General features: G+C 40.5%; 1 protein-coding gene and 1 long non-coding RNA gene across 2 annotated transcripts in view; one reads left to right on the forward strand and one right to left on the reverse strand.

The window, feature by feature from the left end:
* UBE2W (ubiquitin conjugating enzyme E2 W) overlaps positions 1–6,281 on the reverse strand; it is a 70,017-nt gene extending 63,736 nt beyond the window's left edge. The window contains exon 1 of the mRNA XM_026495874.4: positions 6,180–6,281. Within this exon, the coding sequence (XP_026351659.1) occupies positions 6,180–6,281 (102 nt within the window). The remainder of the gene's footprint in view (positions 1–6,179) is intronic.
* An 82-nt stretch (positions 6,282–6,363) lies between these two features.
* The window catches only part of LOC113253045 (uncharacterized), a 62,707-nt gene continuing 46,656 nt past the window's right edge, over positions 6,364–22,414 (forward strand). The window contains exons 1-2 of the long non-coding RNA XR_003315213.4: positions 6,364–6,574; positions 7,981–8,130. This is a non-coding gene — a long non-coding RNA (uncharacterized LOC113253045). The remainder of the gene's footprint in view (positions 6,575–7,980; positions 8,131–22,414) is intronic.

Genomic DNA, 22,414 nt, shown 5'->3' on the forward strand with positions numbered 1-22,414 from the left:
TGAGATAATGTAATAAGGCCTTCTACGCCTTAACAGGGACTCTGGATTACAGGTGACCCTTGAACATGGGATTGAAATGCACAGATCCACTTACATGTGAATTTTTTTGATACAGTACAGTACTATAAATACATTTTCTCTTCCTTATGATATTAACTTTCTTCTCTAGCTCACTTTATTATAAGAATATATACTGCATATAACATTCAAATTTTATGTTAACTATGTTATCAGTAAGGCTTCCAACTAACAGTAGGAAATTAGTAAGTGGTTTTTTTCTTTAAGATTTTATTTATTTATTTGAGAAAGAGAGAGAGAGAGCACAAGACGGGGGGAGGGTCAGAGGGAGAAGACTCTTCACAGGGCAGCGAGCTTCATGCGGGACTCGATCCCAGGACCCTGGGATCATGACCTCAGACACTTAAACCAACTGAGCCACCCAGGCAGCCAGTGGTTAAGTTTTTGGAAGTCAAAAGCTATGCATGGATTCTGGACTGTGCAGGGGTCAGCACCACTAACCCTACATTATTAAAGGGTCAACTGCATTCCGTGTAAAACAGGGAAGCCTCAGAAGGGATACAAGTGAAGTGACATTTGACTCTTGTTTTGAGAGAATCTAAATAATGGGCTGAGAAAAGACAGTAAGGGAACAAGGGCAGAAGCAGGAAAACCAGTTATGAAACTGTTGATATAACCCAGATGAGGATGATTTACACCACGGAGTAATTCAGAAGAAAGGATAAACAGTTGAATTCTGGATATATTTTGAAGGTAGAGCTCGACAGAATTTGCTAATGTTTTCACTAGAGGATGGGATGAAACCAAAGTTTCTGGTAAAACAAATGGATGAATAAAGTTGCCATGTACCAATATATGGATGAATAAAGTTGCCATGTACCAATATGGGGAAAACTACAGAAAAAAAACAGGTTTGGGAAGGAGTCACAAAAGTAGTTTTATACATGTTTACCTCTCAATTTGTCTTAACCACCAACTTGACACCCTGATTTCTGGGCAACATAGATGTTAAGTAGTGAAACAGAACCTAAATCCAGGTCTTCTGATTCCAGATCCTGTGCTTTTTTTCCTAATGAAGTTTTACAAGACCTACTGAATGACATTAGTTTTTCTCAGAATAAAATAACTCAAAGGCATGCACCCTTAGTTGGTGTTCCAAAACCTGCATTCACAAATAAAGGCTATCAAATGAAGAATTATTAGAAACACTCTACAAACACAAAAAAGTATTTTGTAGATAAAACTAATGCAGACAGCAATGATACAAAGAAATAACATGTAACAAATGTTCAATTTAAATAAACACTATGCAGAACTATATTTTCAGAAAGATGCCAGATCACCTCTACTTTTAAAACTCTCCCTGATAATAAAAACTAATCTTTGAACAGTAAAGATTTGCCATAATTTTACTCAGTGCACAAGTACACGCATAAAGATCCTTTTTAAAATCTATGCATAAAGTATTATAAAATATAAGGAATATTTTTCTCTCATCTTAGCTATAGAAGCTATAAAATATTATCCCAGTAAACGTTTACTTCTTGACTGAAAAGTAATTATCCCAATGATTTATCTACAATGCCAAATTTGTTAACATGTTAATTACATACAACTTCACAGCATCAACAGATTTCAGAGCTTGGTTTCTAATGGCAGCTTCAGCACTCAGTTGCTATGTAATTTTGGGCAAGTCACTTTCCAAATTAGTGATGACTTACCTAAAGTCATTCTCATATAAATCATATAAATCAAGAAAATAAGCCAACTTTGGGGGGAATATATATATATATATAAATATGAACTTTAAATTATTCCTTTATAGGGACTCAACCTACTATTATAGAATTGCTTAAAAGATTTCTCTAAAATAGAACTAACGCAGAACTTGCTAATTAGAAACAGTTTTTGAAGTGTTAACTGATGAACATTTATTGTAATCACTAGGTGACTTTATTTAAGAAACAAAGAAAAGGTATTTTTCCTATTCTCATGAGATCTATGGCCCAGGGGAGTGGAAGAGATCTGAAAAGTTAAATTAAACACCCGAACACTTTAGGATAAAAATAGAAGGCATCTCATTACGCAGTAATTGATTAACAGCTAAAAGAAAGTATCATAGTGACTGCTTTGAAAGTTAAGATGATTACCTTAGCTTTATCCTTTATTCACGTGTACTCCACTTATGTTTAGGTTTATCATTCAAACAAAATACCTTCAATTCTATTCTATACTGTTCCCCTTTTCCTTGACTTGTCCCAACAACTCCCTATTCCTAGCCAGAGTACCCAGTCAACCTTCTCAGGTATTATAATTCTAGGAATATACACTCCCCAAGTTCCCAGTATTCAATAAGCCTCAGGATCCAAGACGAATCAATTTCCTAACTTTTGATTATGCTGTAATCCTTCACAACATCATCAAACAATAATCATATGAAGTCTGTCAAGGTAATGTGACTACTAAAAATGTCAATAAGAGCCCATATTCCACCTCTCTCAATCGCTACAGCCAGACACTTGAGTAAAGAGCAGTGTGGAGTTGTGAATAATACAACATTATTTTGAAGTCATATGAAAATAAGCACGCATTTATAATCCATCTGTTACTAAGTATTAATCTCCTTCCATCTACTCAAATCAACAGTTAATAGTGTAAAATCCCCATTAGGTACGAGAGGAAAAAAATGCAGAAAATCTACAAGAGTAATTTAACATTTCTAGGACTATCACAATTAAATGGAGATGTTTCTTTACTCTAACTCCTGCCATTTTTTTATTTATCTATTTGACGGAGACAGCCAACGAGAGAGGGAACACAAGCGAGATAGGGAAGACCAGAGGAAGGAGTGGGAGAGGAAGCAGCAAGCTCCCAGTGGAGCAGGGAGCCCGATGTGGGGCTGGGTCCTGGGATCACGACCTGAATGACTGAGCCACTCAGGCGCCCCTAATTCCTGCCATTTTTAAGTATTGCCAGAAGCCCACCATTCTCAAAGAACACTTTCTTAAAACATAATCTAACCATAATCTTGGTAATTTGCGACTTCATTCTAGGAAGAAACAGTAGAAAGAAAAAACAAGAAAGAGTATCTCAAAGGCTCAAGTAAGTCTGAAAACCACAACCTTGAACTGTATATTGAAGAACAACTTTAGCAATATTACAGAGTAGAGCATCCCCAGCATTACAGATGTGCCACACTACTGATACTCATCCCCAGTGTTTTACTTCATCCACCTTAATGTGTGATTCAAAAATTTTCTATGCGTACCGCCTGAGAAAAGGTTGGGAGGCACCGATAGAATACATTAAAGGAGTTAAAACCTCAACTTCAAAATACTCTCCAATGAAAAAGCCAAAGTCTACCCTTACTTGATGCTGATTCTGAAGACTATTTCCCTTTTATCAAGTAATCACATCCTGTATTACATTTCTATAATTTGTATGCTTTTAAAGTAGTTCTCACAGCTTAAGTAATCTTAGCAGCAATAATATCCTGGCGTAAGATAAAGAAATCTGAAAACTTTTAGGTAAGGACATGGTCAGAGCAGTATTTATGTATACTTTTTCCCAAGCACTCTAACTGAAATCCCCAAAATATCCATCTCCTAACTCCCTTCCTTGCTTTCTCTTCATAGCATTATCACCTTCTAATATAATATGCAATTAACTTAAGTATTTGGTTCTTATCTGTCTCCCCCAACTGGACTATTATATCCATAAGAGCAGAAATCCTTGTCTGCTTTTGTTCACTGCTCTATCTCCAGCACCCTGATCAGTACCAGACGCAGTGGGCCCTTGAAAAATAATTTGAGTGAATAAACAAATTTCGTAATTTGGTTGCAGTTTCATATGTAATTCAGCTGTTTTGAAGAGTTCAATTTTGCTATTAAGGGGAACCTGGCTGGCTCAGTTGGTAGAGCATGCAACTCTTGATCTTGGGGTTGTGAGTTCAAGCCCCACGTTTGGTGTAGAGATTACTTCAAAAAATAAAAATCTTTAAAATAAAATTTTGCTATTAAGATGGTCAGGAAAAAATTTTGTTCACCAAAGACAGAATAACCACAAACAAAGTAGTATTGGGTTTCAAAAAGCTTGTTTTATCTATATTAAAATTATTTTTCAAGATACTACCAGGAAACCTGTATCAGATATTTCAAAAAAACAAAAAAAGGAAAGATTTAGTTTTAATTAAAATCAGAAACAGCAGTTTTCCATCCCTCTAATAAAAAGACACAAAGGAATACAGGGTGCTAAGACAGAATATGTAATACTTGGGACACAGAAAAATGAAGTATTGCACTGGGAAGTATTTTTTTTCCATTGCTTAAGTTGTCACGTAAAATTCAAGATTACCGACATTAAGTTCTGTACTGACCAAGTTCTGCACTTTTTTCTCTTAAAAACAGAAATCTGTCTTTTTTCAGACCCTTGAAGTTTGAATCTAACCAGCTAGTTATCCCTATAATTCTCTTGTCAAATACAATCACAAGTGTTGTGGATTTTAACCATAATTTTTAGTCTTAAAGAGTTTTAATCTTAATACAAATAATCTTAGTCATATACATCTACTGTTCAACTAGTGTTCCACAGTTCCTTTTTTGGCCTCAAATGACGAAACTTCTCTAACGTCTCTGGGGAGACCAGTGTAAAGTATAATGTTTCCTCAAATTGTTCTTGTTTTTTCCCTGCACCGTTTTGTGACATCCCTTCAAGTAGGAAAGTTAGACATTCTTCTATTCTGCAGGAAAGTCCAGAGAAAGAAGCAAAAGTAAAAAGAATATTGCATGGAAAATAGGTTAAAAAGGGGACAGATAACACAAAGCACAGAAGTAAATGTTAAGCAAATACGTGCGCAAAAGAGGAAGATGCAGAAAAGAGAAGAAAAACTGTTCTCTCCTAGAAATGAGTAAAAAAAAAAAAAAAAAAAAAAAAAGGAGGGTGGGGAGTATAGGAAGACTTGCCTATTCTTCCAGAAACAAAAGCACTAAATCCTTCCAAGAAAAACGTAGGTCTCTTTAAGATGCTGTTAAAACTCTAAAAAGCACTCAGCTGCCACTCCAAACAACAGTTCTACCTTCTCTTCCTATATGTTCTCATTAGAGCTAGTCTTCATCTGTAAAATTAAATGCAGGCTCTAGATAATGCAGAGTCAATCTTTACAAAACTGCAGTTATGGTTGCCATCTTTGCTTGAAAAAAAAAATCAAACTCCCTGGATTTGGAAAAAAGGAGTATATTAACTTGGAAAGCCAGAAAATCATGAACTGCTAAGTCAGGCAGATATGACACGGGTTAATAAACGCCTCCTACCAAACTAAGATTCCACTAAAGATCTAGGGAAGAAGGGCAAAGGGCTGTAGCCTTACCGCGACCACAAGGGTGGGGCACCGTAGGAAAAAAAAATTTTTTTTTCGAGGGCGAGCTATCCCGGAGGTATAAGGGGGCCGGTGACTCAGATCTCGGGAAGATTGCCTATTAGGCGGCAAATGACGTTGATGGGCCAAAGGCAGCTTCGGAAGAGCGACAAAGTGAGCTGCCGGACTAATATGTTCTTTGAGAGTGCGAAGACTAACAGAGAAAGGTACCCACGGGGCAAAGGATTAAGAGTCAAAGAGAGAAGAGCCGAAGGGCCGAGCAGTCAGGGAAGCTGGGCGTGGGAGGCCTGAGCAGAGGCCGCGAAGCGCTTTTGCAGCCAGCCGCCCTCTCTCGGAACGCTTTTTCAGCTCCCCCGCACTCAGCCCCTCTCAGGGCCGCCCTTGCCCCAGCTACAACGCCGTGAGCAGCTGTTTCCGCCTGGCCGGGGACCGCGGAGAAGGCATCCCTGGGGCAGGCGGGCAGAACAGCGTCTGTATGAGCAAGAGATGATTACGAGACCACTGCCGCGGAGCCAGCGCCAAACTTCGCCCTTTCCTCCCTAGCCTTTATTCCCAACTTCCCGGCCAGCTGGTGTCCGCTTCGACCGACCGAGGACCCCCCTCCCCCGCCCTTCTTCTCGCCACCTCTCACCCCTCCCCAACGTCCTGAAGCTGGGAAAGGGCTGGCCACCAGGGCCGCTCCCGATCCCGTCCGGGTGCTCCAGAGTCCCAGACACCGCCCCCGACAAAACGCTTGCGTCCTCTCGGCGGCTCCCTCGCCCGCCCAGATGCTGCAAACTCCACTCACCTGCATTGACGCCATGATGGAACCATCCCCCCAAGGCCGGCGAGGCCAGAGACGCAGGGGGCGGAGCTGCCGTGCTCGCGTCACGCCGCGGGGGCCCAGCATCCTGGGCGCCGGGGGCGGGGCCTCCGGTGGGAAGGGGACGGCGGGAGGGGATTGGCTGGCGCGCTGGGCCTCCGGGGGGGAGGGGCAGGCGGGAGCGCGGTAAATGGCGTTGTTGGTACCCTCAGTCACATCAGCTCCCCGGCGTCCGCGGCTACCTCACCCGCTACTCCGGTCGCCTAAGAAACGCCGCTCCTCGTCTGACCTGGCCACGGTTGTTTTTTTCTCTGTGTACCCTAAGATCTTGATGATCTCCGGTCCCGTGGGGTTTTTTTGTTTTGTTTTTCCAACCACAGGTATCTGGTTTGAAGATTTTTTTTTTCCCCTTTCGGATGTCTTCTCCACACCACCATACCCACTTTCACACCCTTGGGGCGGGATACCACTTACCGTGGGGCTGCTTTCTTGTCTTTACGGTCTGGAAGCCTTCTCATATTCCTAATTTGGGGGAGAAAGACACGGATTTCTTTGTACAATCGGATGAGGATTGAGAGCAAAACAACACATTGATATTTTAAACGCAAGGGTAGGTTTGTAGAGCTGAAACTTGCCTGAAAGGGAAGAGAAATTTTTTTTAAAAGATTTTATTTATTTATTTATTTATTTGACAGAGATAGAGACAGCCAGCGAGAGAGGGAACACAAGCCGGGGGAGTGGGAGAGGAAGAAGCAGGCTCATAGCGGAGGAGCCTGATGTGGGGCCTGATGTGGGGCTCGATCCGGTAACGCCAGGATCACGCCCTGAGCCGAAGGCAGACGCTTAACCGCTGCGCTACCCAGGCGCCCCGGGAAGAGAAATTTTTGAAGTTTTTCTTTTGTTCTTGTGCTGTTGTCTCCCCTTTACCCCAGCCCGTCAGTTTTAAACTTCACGTGTGTCAATAATAGTTATGGTGGTTATGGCATTCACATTGGTTTTGAGATTAAACCCTAGACGTGATTTTTTTTTTTTTTTTTAATGTACCAGTGCACCTTATAGCATACACTTACACCTTCTATTACGTCTGGACTTCCCGACCTAGGGATGTATTTGAATAGGGAAAGCTGAGCATTCATAATTTATTCTGGGAATGCACCAGTTCTACCAAACTTTATCAGAAGCTACATTTTAAAAAGCTATCCCAAACTGAAGATTTCATTGGTTAAGAGGAAAATGGAAGCCAAAGGCTTGCACCTCATGTTCTTAGTTCTATCTTTTAAAGATTTAAATGGCTGATACATTGAGTAGAAGGCTTTAACTTTAGCAGAACAAAAGCTTGAAATCTGTCATTTTATTAAGTTGGAGCTCTTTTTAGAAATTTCTGTAAGATTTAAAGATAAGAGCAATGCAGGATATCATCCTTCCCATTCTAAAGATAGATTATTATGGGGGCGCCTGGGTGGCTCAGTTGGTTAAGCGTCTGCGTTCAGCTCGGGTCATGATCCCAGGGGCCTGGGATTGAGCCCCACATGGGGCTCCCTGCTCAGTGGAGAGTCTGCTTCTCCCTTTCTCTTTCCCTCTGCCTCTCACCTGCTCATGCTGGCTCTCTCTCAAATAAATAGAATCTTAAAAAAAAAATCATTATGTTCTCTGGGAAATTCCCTAATGTAAAATGTGTTCAAAAAGAAAAAAGATCTTTAAAATACACCAGTTATCCTATAGTACAATATTAAACCAACTACTCTTCATCGATAGAAAGTTATATTGGTTTGCTTTTTCCTCTTAGAATTCCACTCTATTGCCAGAAATGGGCTGGTTTTCCCTTTGTTGTGCAAAATGACGGTGTCCTTGAGGAATGTTTGGAGGCTCTTAGCAATGAGGAATCATCCAGAAGCATAACTGGTGTCAGCTCAGTTGTGTTGTCAACATTTCAACTGTGAGTAAAACCCATGTATCCCAATGAAAGAGGAAAGCTTTTCCATATATATTTTCTTCCGGAGATCTTTATCCCTATGATCTCAGAAAATTGCTCCAGAAGATCAGGTTTTACCATCTAAAGTTCATTTTATTGAAAAGCTGATTCTTCTTAAGGTGTAAGTGACGTCAGATGACCCCACAAAAAAAGCATTATGACATCATCAGAACTAACAACCTGCCATGACATACTAATGAGAAAAGGGAGTTAACAGAATTCTTAACACTCCTCACAGTAAAGTCAACATCTGCTCCCCTAGGTTTTATGTGTGTTAAAAACAACCTTCAGGCGAGGGAAAATTGAGTACCAGTCATAATCTTTCCTGAGAAATATTAAGTAGTATATGCTTACTATCTTCTTCATTTTTTTTTATTAATATATAATGGAAAGATCCTGATGTACTCAGGAGCTAAAACAATGGCTTTCAGATAGGGTGGAACGTATAATATCTCCAGAGAGCATGAAATTTTTCTATGTAAAACATTTGACTATACAGTGTTTGGAGACAAGGCTTACATATTTCTTTACAGTGTGGGGCTTACTATCACATAGGCAAAAGGCAAAATGTCTGACAATACCAAAAGTGGGGTGGAGCTCTCTATAACAGCAAAATCGGACAATTACTTTAGAAAACAGTTCAACAATAGTAGAATTAAAATTTCCCTTACCCTTAAAGAATCTTTTTAATAGCCTATTTACAATAAAAGATACTTAAGAGACATATTAAGCCAATCCAGTCATGTCAACCTTGTTTGGATCCTGATTCAAACCAACTGTAAAGAAGATATTTTTGAGACAACTGGAGAAATTTAAACATAAAGTGCATATTAGATGATATTAGGGGATAATTATTATTTCTGTTAGATTTAATAATTTTTTGATTTCCACATCAATTACAAATGACCATCATGTTCAAGAAGGTGATTCTCCCTCCTTTCAAAAACTACCCCCACCTCCACCTCCCTGGAGGACAAAAAAAAAGAGGGCATACAACAAGCTATGTATGTGCCTGAGGATGTCCCGACCAAGGCAAAGGTAGAGTCTGTGACACAGAGGACTAAAAGCAGCTGGACTTTCTGGCAGGAAAGGGGAGGAAATATGGGAAACCAGAGTCTAGTAACTTGAAGAACTCACAAAGTGATCCCTGGGCAAATGCTGCAATATTGATAATATAATGTGATTTATGAATGTTTGAGTTCTAGTGATTCACTAGACTGGAGAGTTAGGAGCAGTCCTGTGAGAATCCTCTTGTCAGAGGGTGAAGAGGCAGAGTTGAGAAGTCTTTGCTTGAGTGTGTGTCTCCACAGATGGTTTGTTCATTGTCTCCTACTGGCTGATCTCATCACAGAAATGTCGGTAGTTCAGTAACCATTAGCTTGTTAACTGGATGTTGGAAAAGGCACCAAGCTAAGAATCCAATGCTTGTAGTCTTGTCCTAGCTCTGTCATTAGCAAGCTTGGTCAGGGATCTTAATCTCTCTGGGTTTATTTCTTTATCAATAAAATGAGCAAATCAGATTGCATAATCTTCAAGTTTTCTTCCAGATTTCAAATTCCATGTGCCTAGTGGAGATCATCAAAAATTTAAACATGTCCAAAATACCATCTTAAGACGTCTAAGATAAAATGCAATGAGAGTGATGTACTATTTTGAATTTAAAAATCACATTTATAGATATACTAGCAATGAACTTGACTTCATTGTAATTTATGTAGACATACTGGGGGGCCTTAGTTAACAATTTTAAAATGCTAATGTAATCTATTTGAGCTATAGATGGGATTTAATGAAATAGCAAAACTCCAGATTCACAATTTAGAGTGGTACTTTAAGAAAAGCATAACCCAAACTTAGTTATTTCATGTGAATCTCCTAATAAAGGACAAAGAAAGTTAGCAAAATAACAAAGGGTTTATATATGTGACCTAATCTATGTGACTTATTCTACATGTCAAAATAGTTGATTCACATACGTATCTGGCTTGTAAATAGAACTGTGAATCAAGAGAACTTTGTCTTCCCTTTCCTCCCTTTCCCTATCCCTCTAGCTAAAATTCTTTTTTCCAGGTCTGCAGTCCTTGAGCACATTCCTTGTTTGCTTCTCCCCTAAACCTCTTACCAAACACGTTCTTAGCAAGTTATCCTTTTTTTTCTTTTTGTCCACGGACCCACTCCACAGAAAAATACGCATAACCATGAAATTTTGTATTTCAAGGAGGTACCTGACCCTCAGAAGTTCATCCCTCAGCAGAAGTATATAAACCTCAAGATAAGAATACTTTTACTGAAGAGGTGACCATCACTATAAATACCAACTCAATCTCTTGACCTTTCAAAACCTGTCTATCTTTTATGTAGACATAATTTCATAGCTCTTTTTTTCTTTTGTTCACTTAATTATTTTCCTGTCTTTCTGAAAAGCAGGGTGCTATGTGAAAAGCTCAGATTAGGAGCCAGAGGAGTTAAATGCTTGCCTTGATCCTTCTGGGGGTGACACTAACGTTATTTAACAACAGATGTGGCACAGATGTAGCAAAGTTACCAACCAGGAAGAACAGAAGCTGCTCAATGTTGGGTCAAGAGCCTGGATACTCCTTGCCCTGTGGACCAGATACTGTAATTAGATCATAGGGAAGTCTGGAGTGATTCAGAGAATTGAAGGGTGATTCTTTTGGGGATTTGAGGGAAGTGGATATTTACTAACCACTATTGAAGTATTTCAGTGTTTTTTAGAACAGAAATGTTCTTTTTTTGTTTTAATGATTTTTTATTATATTATGTTAGTCACCATACAGTACATCCCCGGTTTCCGATGTAAGGCTCGATGATTCATTAGTTGTGTATAACACCCAGTGCACCATGCAATACGTGCCCTCCTTACTACCCATCACCAGCCTATCCCATTCCCCCACCCCCCTCCCCTCTGAGGCCCTCAGTTTGTTTCTCATAGTCCACAGTCTCTCATGTTTCATTCCCCCTTCTGATTACCCCCCCCTTTCTTTATCCCTTTCTTCCCCTACCGATCATCCTAGTTCTTATGTTCCATAGATGAGAGAAATCTTATGATAGTTGTCTTTCTCTGCTTGACTTATTTCACTTAGCGTTATCTCCTCCAGTGCCGTCCATGTTGTAGCAAATGTTGAGAACTCGTTCTTTCTGATAGCTGAGTAATATTCCATTGTATGTATGAACCACAACTTCTTAATCCACCCATCTGTTGAAGGGCATCTCGGCTCCTTCCACGATTTAGCTATTGTGGACATTGCTGCTATGAACATTGGGGTGAATATGGCCCTTCTCTTCACTACGTCTGTATCTTTGGGGTAAACACCAAGTAGTGCAATGGCTGGATCATAGGGTAGCTCAATTTTTAACTTTTTAAGGTACCTCCACACTGTTTTCCAGAGTGGCTGTACCAACTTGCATTCCCACCAACAATGTAGGAGGGATCCCCTTTCTCCACATCCTCTCCAACAATTGTTGTCTCTTGCCTTGTCTATTTTTGCCATTCTAACTGGCGTAAGGTGGTATCTCAGTGTGGTTTTGATTTGAATTTCCCTGATGGCTAATGATTTTGAACATTTTTTCATGTGTCTGTTAGCCATTTGTATGTCTTCATTGGAAAAGTGTCTGTTCATATCTTCTGCCCATTTTTTTATTTGTTTATTTGTTTCTCGTGTATTGAGTTTGAGAAGTTCTTTGTAGATCTTGGATACCAGTCCTTTATCTGTAGTGTCATTTGCAAATATATTCTCCCATTCCGTGGGCTGCCTCTTAGTTTTTCTGACTGTTTCCTTGGCTGTGCAGAAACTTTTAATCTTGATGAAGTCCCATAAATTCATTTTATCTTTTGTTTCTCTTGCCTTTGGGGATGTGTCATGAAAAAGGTTGCTTTGGCCGATGTCGTAGAGCTCTTTGGCCTATGTTCTCCTCTAGAATTTTGATGGATTCCTGTCTCACATCGAGATCTTTCATCCATTTGGAGTTTATTTTTGTGTATGGTGTGAGATAGTGGTCAAGTTTCATTCTTTTGCATGTAGCTGTCCAATTTTCCCAGCACCATTTATTGAAGAGACTGTCTTTTTCCCACCAGATGTTTTTTCCTGCTTTATCAAATATTAGTTGCCCAAAGAGCTGAGGGTCCATTTCTGGGCTCTCTATTCTGTTCCATTGGTCTGTGTGTCTGTTTTTGTGCCATTGGTCTGTGTGTCTGTCTTTGTGATCACAGCTTTGTAGTACAGCTCGAAATCCGGCATTGTGATGCCCCCAGCTTTGTTTTTCCTTTTCAACAGTTCCTTGGAAATTCGGGGCCTTTTCTGTTTCCATACAAATTTAAGGACTATTTGTTCCAGTTCTTTGAAAAATGTCCTCGGTATTTTGATCGGGATAGCATTGAAAGTGTAGATTGCTCTGGGTAGCATGGACATTTTAACTATGTTAATTCTTCCGATCCATGAGCATGGAATATCTTTCCATCTTTTTATGTCTTCCTCAATGTCGTTCAAGAGTGATTTATAGTTTCTAGAATATAGGCCCTTTACGTCTCTGGTTAAGTTAATTCCAAGGTGACGTATGGTTTTTGGTGCTATTGTAAATGGGATAGATTCCCTAATTTCTCTTTCTTCAGTCTCGTTATTCATTTATAGAAATGCAACTGATTTCTGAGCATTGATTTTGTATCCCGCCACGTTACTGAATTGCTCTATAACTTCTAATAGTTTGGGAGTGGCTTCTTTTGGGTTTTCCATATAGAGTATCATGTCATCTGCAAAGAGAGACATTTTGACTTCTTCTTTGCCGATTTGAATACCTTTGATCCCTTTTTGTCATCTGATTGCTGTTGCAAGGACTTCTAGTACTATGTTGAATAATAGTGGCGAGAGTGGGCATCCTTGTCGAGTTCCTGATCTTAAGGGAAAGGCTTCCAGCTTTTTCCCATTGAGAATAATATTTTCAGGAGGCTTTTCATAGATGGCTTTTATGAGATTGAGAAATGTACCTTCTATTCCTACACTCTGAAGGGTTTTAATCAGGAAAGGATGCTGTATTTTGTCAAATGCTTTTTCGGCATCGATTGAGAGGATCATATGGTTCCTGAGTCTTTTCTTGTTGATATGATGTATCACGCTGATTGATTTGCAAATATTGAACCACGCTTGCATCCCAGGTATGAATCCCACTTGATCGTGATGGATAATCCTTTTAATGTACTGTTGGATTCTATTAGCAAGTATCTTGTTGAGGATTTTGGCATCCATATTCATTAGGGAGATTGGTCTGTAATTCTCCTTTTTGAGGGGGTCTTTGCCTGGTTTGGGGATCAAGGTAATATTGGCCTCATAGAATGAGTTTGGTAGCTTTCCTTCTGTTTCTATTTTTTGAAATAGCTTTAGGAGAATAGGTATTATTTCTTCTTTGAATGTTTGGTAGAATTCCCCAGGAAAACCGTCCGGGCCTGGAGTTTTGTTATTTGGAAGGTTGTTTATCACTGACTCAATTTCTTCATAATTAATTGGCCTGTTTAAGAAATCAATTTCTTCCGGTTTCAATCTTGGTAGTTTATAGGTTTCCAGGAAGGATTCCATCTCTTCCAGATTGCTTAGTTTATTGGCATATAGCTGTTGATAAAAATTTCTAATAATCCTTCCAATTTCAATGGTGCTCGTCATGACCTCTCCTTTTTCATTCATAATTTTAATAATCTGGGTCCTTTCTCTTTTCTTTTGGATAAGTCTTGCCAGTGGTCTGTCAATTTTATTGATTCTCTCAAAGAACCAGCTTCTAGTCCTGTTGATCTGCTCTACTGTACTTCTGGTTTCTGCTTGATTGATTTCAGCTCTAATTTTGGTCAACTGCTTCCTCGTGCGTGGATTAGGCCTGTCCCTCTGTTGCTGTTCCAGCTTCTTGAGGTGAGAATATAAAAACTGCATTTTAGATTTTTCTATTCTTTTGAGTGAGGCTTGGATGGCTATGTATTTCCCCCTTAGGACTGCCTTTGCAGTATCCCATAGGTTTTGGACTGTTGTATTTTCATTCTCATTGGTCTCCATAAATTGTTTAATTTGATTTTTGATTTCCTGGTTTATCGAGTCATTCCTGAGCAGGATGGTTCTTAGTCTCCAAGTGTTTGAGTTTCTTCCAAATTTTTCCTTGTGGTTGAGTTCCAATTTCAGCGTGTTGTGGTCTGAGAATATGCAGGGGATAATTTCAGTCTTTTGGTATCGGTTGAGACCTGTTTTGTGACCCAGAACATGGTCTATTCTTGAGAATGTTCCATGGGCATTAGAATAGAATGAGTATTCTTTGGTTCTGGGGTGTAGTGTTCTATATATATCTATGAGGTCCAACTCGTCGAGTATGGCATTCAAAGCCTTTGATTCTTTGCTTAGTTTTTGCCAGGGTGTTCTGTCTATTTCTGATAGTGGAGTGTTGAGGTTCCCTACTATTAATGTATTTTTATTTATATGTCTCTTTATTGTGGTTTAGAGTTGGCTTGTGTATCTTGCTGCTCCCCTGTTGGGGGCATATATATTTATAATTGTCATATCCACTTGTTGAATACTTCCTTTAAGAATAATATAGTGCCCTTCTGCGTCTCTAACTATAGTCTGTAGTTTAAAGTCCAATTTATCTGATATGAGAATTGCTACCCCAGCTTTCTTTTGAGGTCCATTTGCATGAAAGATAGTACTCCATCCCCTTACTCTCAGTCTGAATGCATCTTTGGGTTCGAAATGAGTCTCTTGTAGACAGCAAATGGATGGGTCATTTCTTTTTATCCAATCTGCAACCCTGTGGTGTTGTATGGGAGCATTTAAGCCATTAACATTAAGACTGAGTACTGAGAGATATGATTTTAATGATGCCATGTTGCCAGTAAAGTCTTTGTTTGTATTGGCTGTGACTTTCTGTTCTGTATCACTCTTGGGGCCTTTTTACTTTTATAGAACCCCCCGTAATATCTCCTGTAGGGTTGGTTTCATGGTTACAAAATTGGTTAGTGACTGGCGATTCTGAAATGTCTTTATTTCTCCATCAATTCTGAATGACAGCCTTGCTGGATAAAGGATCCTTGGCTGCATGTTTTTCTCTGAAAGAGCTTTAAAAATGCTCCCCCAACCCTTTCTCTCATTCCAGGTCTGTGTAGACAGGTCTGACGTAATTCTGATGCTTTTGCCTTGGTATGTGATAAATTTCTTTGCCCTGGCCGCTTTCAATACTGTATCCTTGGATCTAATATTTGTGAATTGCACTATGACGTGACGTGGCGTAGGTTTGTCGTGGTTGAGCTTGGGAGGGGTCCTCTCTGCTTCTTGGACACAAATGTTTGTTTCCCTCGCTAGATTAGGGAAGTTTTCAGCTACAATTTGTTCAAATATCTCTTCTAGACCTCTGTTTTTCTCCACCCCCTTGGGGATGCCGATGATTCTAACATTGGATCGTTTCATTGAGTCAGTAATCTCCCGTAACCTACATTCGCGGGCTTGGATTTTTTTTAAGAGCAGCTTCTATTTTGGTTTTTTCCTCTATTAACCCATCCTCCAATTCACTAACCCGTTCCTCTGCTTCTGTGACCCTGGCCGTCAGAGCCTCTAGTTTTGCCTTCATTTGGCTCATAGAATTTTTAATTTCTGTCAGATTCGCTCTCATTTCTGTCCTTAGGGATTCTATATTCTCAGTAACCTTTTCGTTAATAGTTTTTTCAATTCTACTCATCATTTTGACCATCGTTACTCTGAATTCCATTTCTGATACTTTGGTTACATCCATATCCATTATTTCTGTGGCAGAGGCCACAGACTCACTGTCTTTTCTTTGCTGGGGGGGGCTTCTCCTTCTTGTCATTCTGATGAGGAGAGGTTGCGGGGTTGTCCAGAGCCCAAATTATTGACTGGGTCCCAGGCCGTGCCCCTTGTTTTATAGGGATCTTAGGGATGTGGGCTTCTTCTTTAAAGATTTTGTTTATTTATTTATGTGGCAGCCAACCAGCGAGAGAGGGAACAGAAGCAGGGGAGTGGGAGAGGAAGAAGCAGGCTCCCAGCGGAGGAGCCCGATGAGGGACTCCTTTCCGGAACGCCGGGATCACGCCCTAAGCCGAAGGCAGGCGCTCAATGACTGCGCCACCCAGGCGCCCGGGTTGTGGGCTTCTTGATTTTTCAGCCTGCCTTCTGGGGGAGGGGCCTGCCGCGCCGATACTCAGGCAGCCCTGTTTGGGTAGAGTCTCCGCGTCCCCTGCGAGGGGGGATGGGGATGGGCATGCTCTGAGCCGGTATTTCCAGGCTTTTGTTCTCTGGCGGCTTTCCCTGGCGGTTTGCTGTGCCTCTTCTGAGAGTCAGAGCAGCAGTGGCGAATTTCAGCCTCTGTCACAGAACAGAGGAATTGCGGCCCGTTCTCCACTGATGTTCTGGCCACTTTAACTCTGTTACTGTTGGTGCTGCTCAACCCTGCAGCGTCCCGGGATGTGCGCCCCACACCCGGCGTCCCAGCCCTCACTTCCAGGGCCGGCGTGTCTCTGTCCTTTGTGTTTCTAATGCCGCCAGCCGCCCCGCGCGCGCTCCCGGATCTCCCGGTCTCAGTCTGGATCCTGTGAGCACACTGGGACTCCAGAGTTCTGCGAGATGCCTGGTGACGCGCGCACCCACTCACGGTCTCAGTCTGCTGTTTTACGGGTGCCGTCCGCGAGCCCCGCCCGCTCTCCCGGGCAAGTGGCTACCGCTTCCCGGCGCCCGAACGCGGCGGCTCCCTCCCCCTTCCGTTTATCTTCCGATATCTGTGCACGGTTTCATGCTCCCCGCTTCATACCTCAATACTCAGCGCTGGAGATGTTCATTTGTAGAGATCCAGATGCATCTTCCTGCGTCTCAGGCTGGTTCCGTGGTTGTTTAGGCTGGTCTGGTACCTATCCTGCTCGACTCGGGGGACCAGCTGAAAAAGGTGTCTCCTACTCCTCTGCCGTCTTAACTCCCTCTAGAACAGAAATGTTCTAAAACTGGATTGTGGTGATGGTTACCCAACTGTATAAATTCACTCAAAATTATTAAGTAATTATTATGAGTGAAGTTTATGGTATATGGATTATAACCCAAAAAGCTATTTTTTTAAAAAAAAATTTTAAGTGATCTCTATGCCCAACTTGGGGTTCAAACTCATGACCCCAAGATCAAGAGTCACATGCTCTATAGCTGAGCCAGCCAGCCAGCCCCCACCTCCCCAGTAAAGCTATTTTTAAAAGGGAAAGGCATTTCAAGATTTTAACACACCCATACGAGTAAGTTGTGGCTAGTCTTTGGACTGGCTCTCCCATTAATGGTATGAGACTGAAGGCTGATCAGGTATCTCCCTGCATCTGGATTTTTTCATCTGTAAAATGGAGAGTCAATGATTTCTTCAAAGCCTTCCAGATATGTTATTTTCCTTGTCAAAAAATTCCATAATTGTTTCATCATAATTCATATTACCCTCTTTTCACCTGCTCATAAGGCCTTCATTGCCCCAACACATATTTATCCTTCTTCAACTGCTTAGGAGGGATGGCAGCCCTACCAATTTGTCCTTGCCAGATAGTTCTTTCTCATCCTACTTTCTGCCTTGCTTCCCCATTCCATTTTTGTGCTCCCTTTTGCCTGATCTCGTACCATGTGTTAGGAATGGCACTAGACTTAGAATCAAAAGGCCTCCATTTGAATCCTAACTCAGCTACTTCTTAGTTTCATGACCTGGAGTCAGTCATTTAAACTTATCTGAATCTTGGTTTTATCATCTGTAAAATGGAGACAAAATGCCAACATGTGGTTTGTGGTGGAGTCTAGGTGAATAATGGATGTGAAGGAGTTTTATGAACTGCACAGGACTGTATAGGTGACAGGAAATAGCTGGTTTTTCTTCTGAATTACTCTAAGTTCTCTCTCCAGTGGGCAGATGACATGTTGCCTAGAGATAAGAAGTAGGGTGTACAAAGATACCGATTAGTGAAAAGAAGGGGCACATGCACCCCAATGTTCCTAGCAGCAATGTGCACAATAGCCAAACTGTGGAAGGAGCTGAGATGCCCTTCAACAGATGACTGGATAAAGAATATGTGGTCCATATATACAATGGAATATTACTCAGCCATCAGAAAGGATGAATACCCACCATTTACATGGACATGGATGGAACTGGAGGGGATTATGCTAAGTGCAATAAGTCAAGCAGAGAAACACAATTATTATACGGTTTCACTTACATGTGGAACATAAGGAATAGAGTGGAGGACATTAGGAGAAGGAAGGGAAAAATGAAGGGGGGGGATCAGAGTGGGAGATGAACCATGAGAGACTATGGACTCCGGGAAACAAACTGAGGGTTTCAGAGGGGAGGGGAGTGGGGGGATGGGTTAGCCTGGTGATGGGTATTAAGGAGGGCACGTATTACATGGAGCACTCGGTGTTATACGCAAACAATGAATCGTGGAACACTACATCAAAAACTGATGAGGTACCGTATGGTGACTAACATAACATAATTAAAAAAAAAAAGTGGGGTGTGTGTGGCAGTGACTGAGAAATATCTATGACAAGATCCCCCAATTTCTTGTGAATATAGAATAGTTTAGTCTATGAACCAGACCCTGCTTTGAGCTGAGCTTGCTATAGACAAAATTTCAAGGTTGAGATGTTGCCTCTCCCTGCCCACCCAGTGTCCTTCCCCACATGTGGCATCTTTCCAGACCTGCCTTTATTAATAACAATAATGATACCAGCTACTTGGGATTGAATATTCATATGTGCCATATAGGCAGGGTAAGAGACACTTGTATTTCTTGTATTATATAATCTTTAAAGCAGCACTATGAAGTACATAAAACAATTTTCATTTTACAGGTAAGAAAACAGTCTTAAGAGAGGCTAGGTAATTTGACAAAGTCACACAGCTTGTACATAGCCATAGCAGAATCAGAATTCTATCTTGGGAACTCCAACTGTCTGACTCTACAGATTGAATTCTTTAACTACTACACAGTATTGTCCTTCCAAATCTATTCTTTTAGTGACCCATATCAGTGGAATTTTAAAATAAAAGTAACTCTAATCAAATTGATTCATTTTAAACTGTGAAACTTAATAGGTAAGGTGGATTTTACATTTTACCAAGAATATTTGATGCCCCCAAATATATCTATGGTGAATTTTCAGACAGTTTGACAGAAAAAAAAAAGGGGGACAGTTTTATCAAAAAGCATATATTGAATGGCAGGCATGGGGGATATAAAGATGAGTAAGACACAGTCCCCATACTCACATTGCTTACAATCAGGAAAACAAATGAAAGAAGAATTTTGAAAGAATATGGGAAAAAGCTACTTACTGGCTTAGGATCCTAAGTGGGGGGGGGGGCACTAGACCTTGCCTAGGAGCTAAAAACAGCTTTCTGGAAGAACTAAGGCCCTAGCAGAGGTGGAAAGGGGTAGGAGAGAGGCATTCCAGGCAGAGGGAGCAGGAACTGTGTACTTGGCATCAACAGGGGATGACAGTTTGGTATCGCCCAATAGAAATTGGTGGAAGGTAATGGGAGACAAGAGGCAGGCAAGCCTGGTCATGGAAGGCTTTGTTGGTTGGTGAGGTGGTTGGACTTTATCTTAGAAACCATTTGCCAAATATGAGGTATTTTCAGATGAGAAGTAGTAAGGCCAGATTTGTGTCTTGTCATGACTGCTCTGGTGACTGAACAGATTTAATCAGGTAAGATCACAAAAGAAAAATCAGAAAAGGAGGCTATTGTAAGGATCTGACAACTGGTGAATGAGGGCTTGGACTAGGGCATGACAGAAAGAAAAGGAAGGACTCTAGAGATATTTAGGACGGGGAACAGATAGGACTGGGATTTGTTGTACACAGGAGACAAGGAAAGAGTTGAGTTCCAGGTTTTTTTACTTGAAAATACAAGAGTTGGTAGAGATAGAAGGAATGAAAGTAGAAGGGGAAGAAAAAATAATTCATTTTGGACACGTTTCAGCATTTTAAATTTCTTATAGGACATCTGTCATGCCTTTTTCAAGTGAAAGTTGTAAAGTCTATCTCAAATAAATTGACAGAGGCTCAACTGATATGGAGGGCTCTTTTTATGTCAGTCTTTGTGGTGAGTAAAATGGCCACTAGTCTCTAGACTCCTATCCATCCTACCAGCTAAGTATCCCTAGTGGATAGTTCCTTCTAGCAGCAAATATCTGGGAACTGCTCCCATTGGCTTAGCTCTAATCAGCTCTACCTCTCAACCCATCAGTGATGAGAGAGGTGAGGTACTCTGGTTGGTTAGATCTGGGCTGACTCTTGTCTCATGGGTGCCAGCAGGGTCAGCCCCACTCAAATCACATGTGATATCTCCTATAAGAAGAAGCTTATGCTACAATGAGGGGAGATGACACAAGAAGTGCCAGAAATACAAAAAGGACAGAGTTCACTACCACACTTAAAGGGAATATATTCAGCAGGCAATCTTACATCACAGACTTAAACTGGAAGAGGCTAGGGAGATGCTTTCATTTAAGAGAAGTTTTGGATTTTCATATAACATTAGATGGCCTGAAAATTTTAATGACTGTTACAAGATAGTTCTTGTGACAGAGGGGCTGGAGAAGTTCTTGCTCCTTCCTGAGATTTCATCCAGGGCAAAGAAAGCCCAGGGGCAGGTTTGGAAGTACAGTGGGAAATAGCACCACATGGAGTCTAGCTCATTCAGTAAAATGATTATATTTGAAACCATGAAAATAAAGAGATCACTCCAAATGAGAGTTTAGGAAAGAGAAGAACATGTTGCTGAGGTCAGAAGCTAGGAGGAGGAAAGTGGCCTAAAAGCCAAAGGGTCTTGAATAGGGAGTAAGTAATTGGTAATGTAAATTCATCCAAGAAGACTTGTAAAAATTTTTTAAAAAGTTCAACTGTACTGGCAATGTGGAGTGTATCAGTGATAGTCATCAGATTACTTTTGTTGAAATGGATTGTTGAGTGAATGGGCAAGCGAAGACATAGAGACATCAAGAGACTTAGCTGAGAAGAGAAAGAGGGAGATGAAACCACTCAAGATAAATGCAAGGTCAACAGTTGGGGGAAGTTTTATTTCTTGTTTATTTTCAGAGAGAGATTTGAGCAATTTTATAGGCTAAAAAAGTCAATAAAGGGAGTATTTGAAAATGTTAGCAATATTGGGGTACCTCAGTGGCTCAGTTAAGCATTCAACTCTTGATTTCGCCTCCGGTGATGATCTCAGTGTTGTGAGATTGAGCCCCATGTCAGACTCCACACTGGGCGTGGAGCCTGCTTAAAATTCTCTCCCATCTCCCTCTGCCCCTCCCCACTTACGCTCTCTCTAAAAAAGAAAAAAAAGAAAAAAGAAAAGAAAAGAAAAGAAAAGAAAAGTGTTAGCCATATGAAGAGGGAGGGCTATGTTGGTCGTAATTATTTGGTTGATGTTGAGGAAGGCTCCTAATAGCTTCTTAAATCATAATATCATAATACTGGGGGAAATATAATCTTGGGATATGACATAGGGCATATAAAATCATAAGATAAATGTAGTATATCCTCCTAGAGCATGAATTTTACTGTTGGATAAATTATTTAAAATAGAGTATTTTTCAGACTCCTGGGGATTCAAGTACACACTTAGAATTACTTAAGTGAAAATTTAGAGAATCAATAGGTAAATATTAAACTTTTTTCTGTTCCTGGCTCCACTTGCTTAATTGGCTTTATCAAATGAAGTAAAAAAAAAAGAACAAAGAGTTTAAAATTATCAGGGAAGCCAACTTTGAAGGGGATCTTTTGGCCAAAGATAAGATGGTTCGAGCAACAAAACAAGTAAGAACTGTAATAAACTGAAGCACCTAATTACATACTTGGAAATATATAAGTATATGTATAGATACACATACATACACACAATCATATAAAATCATAAATTCATAACAATACTGAAAGGAAACCTCATTGGTCACCTTTGTAGTTTGCTAGGTCACCAATTCATTGGGAAAAAAAGGGAAAGGGAAAAGAGTAACATTTTTCTGCCTTGCCTATATAAACTGTATTTCAGGGTAACCAAATGATTGATAGAAGGTAATTCTTCAGAGAAGAATTTCACCTATTGTACATGGGAACTATGAAATAATAAAAGAACAATAATTGTTCTAGCCCTAGTAAAACAATGGAGCTTGCCATCAATGGGTGCTAAAGCAATCAGTTTGAACAGAAAGTTGAAAGGGAACTTTATT

The sequence above is a fragment of the Ursus arctos genome, unplaced genomic scaffold (assembly GCF_023065955.2).
Source record: "Ursus arctos isolate Adak ecotype North America unplaced genomic scaffold, UrsArc2.0 scaffold_6, whole genome shotgun sequence".
In the NCBI taxonomy this organism is placed as follows: Eukaryota; Metazoa; Chordata; class Mammalia; order Carnivora; family Ursidae; genus Ursus; species Ursus arctos.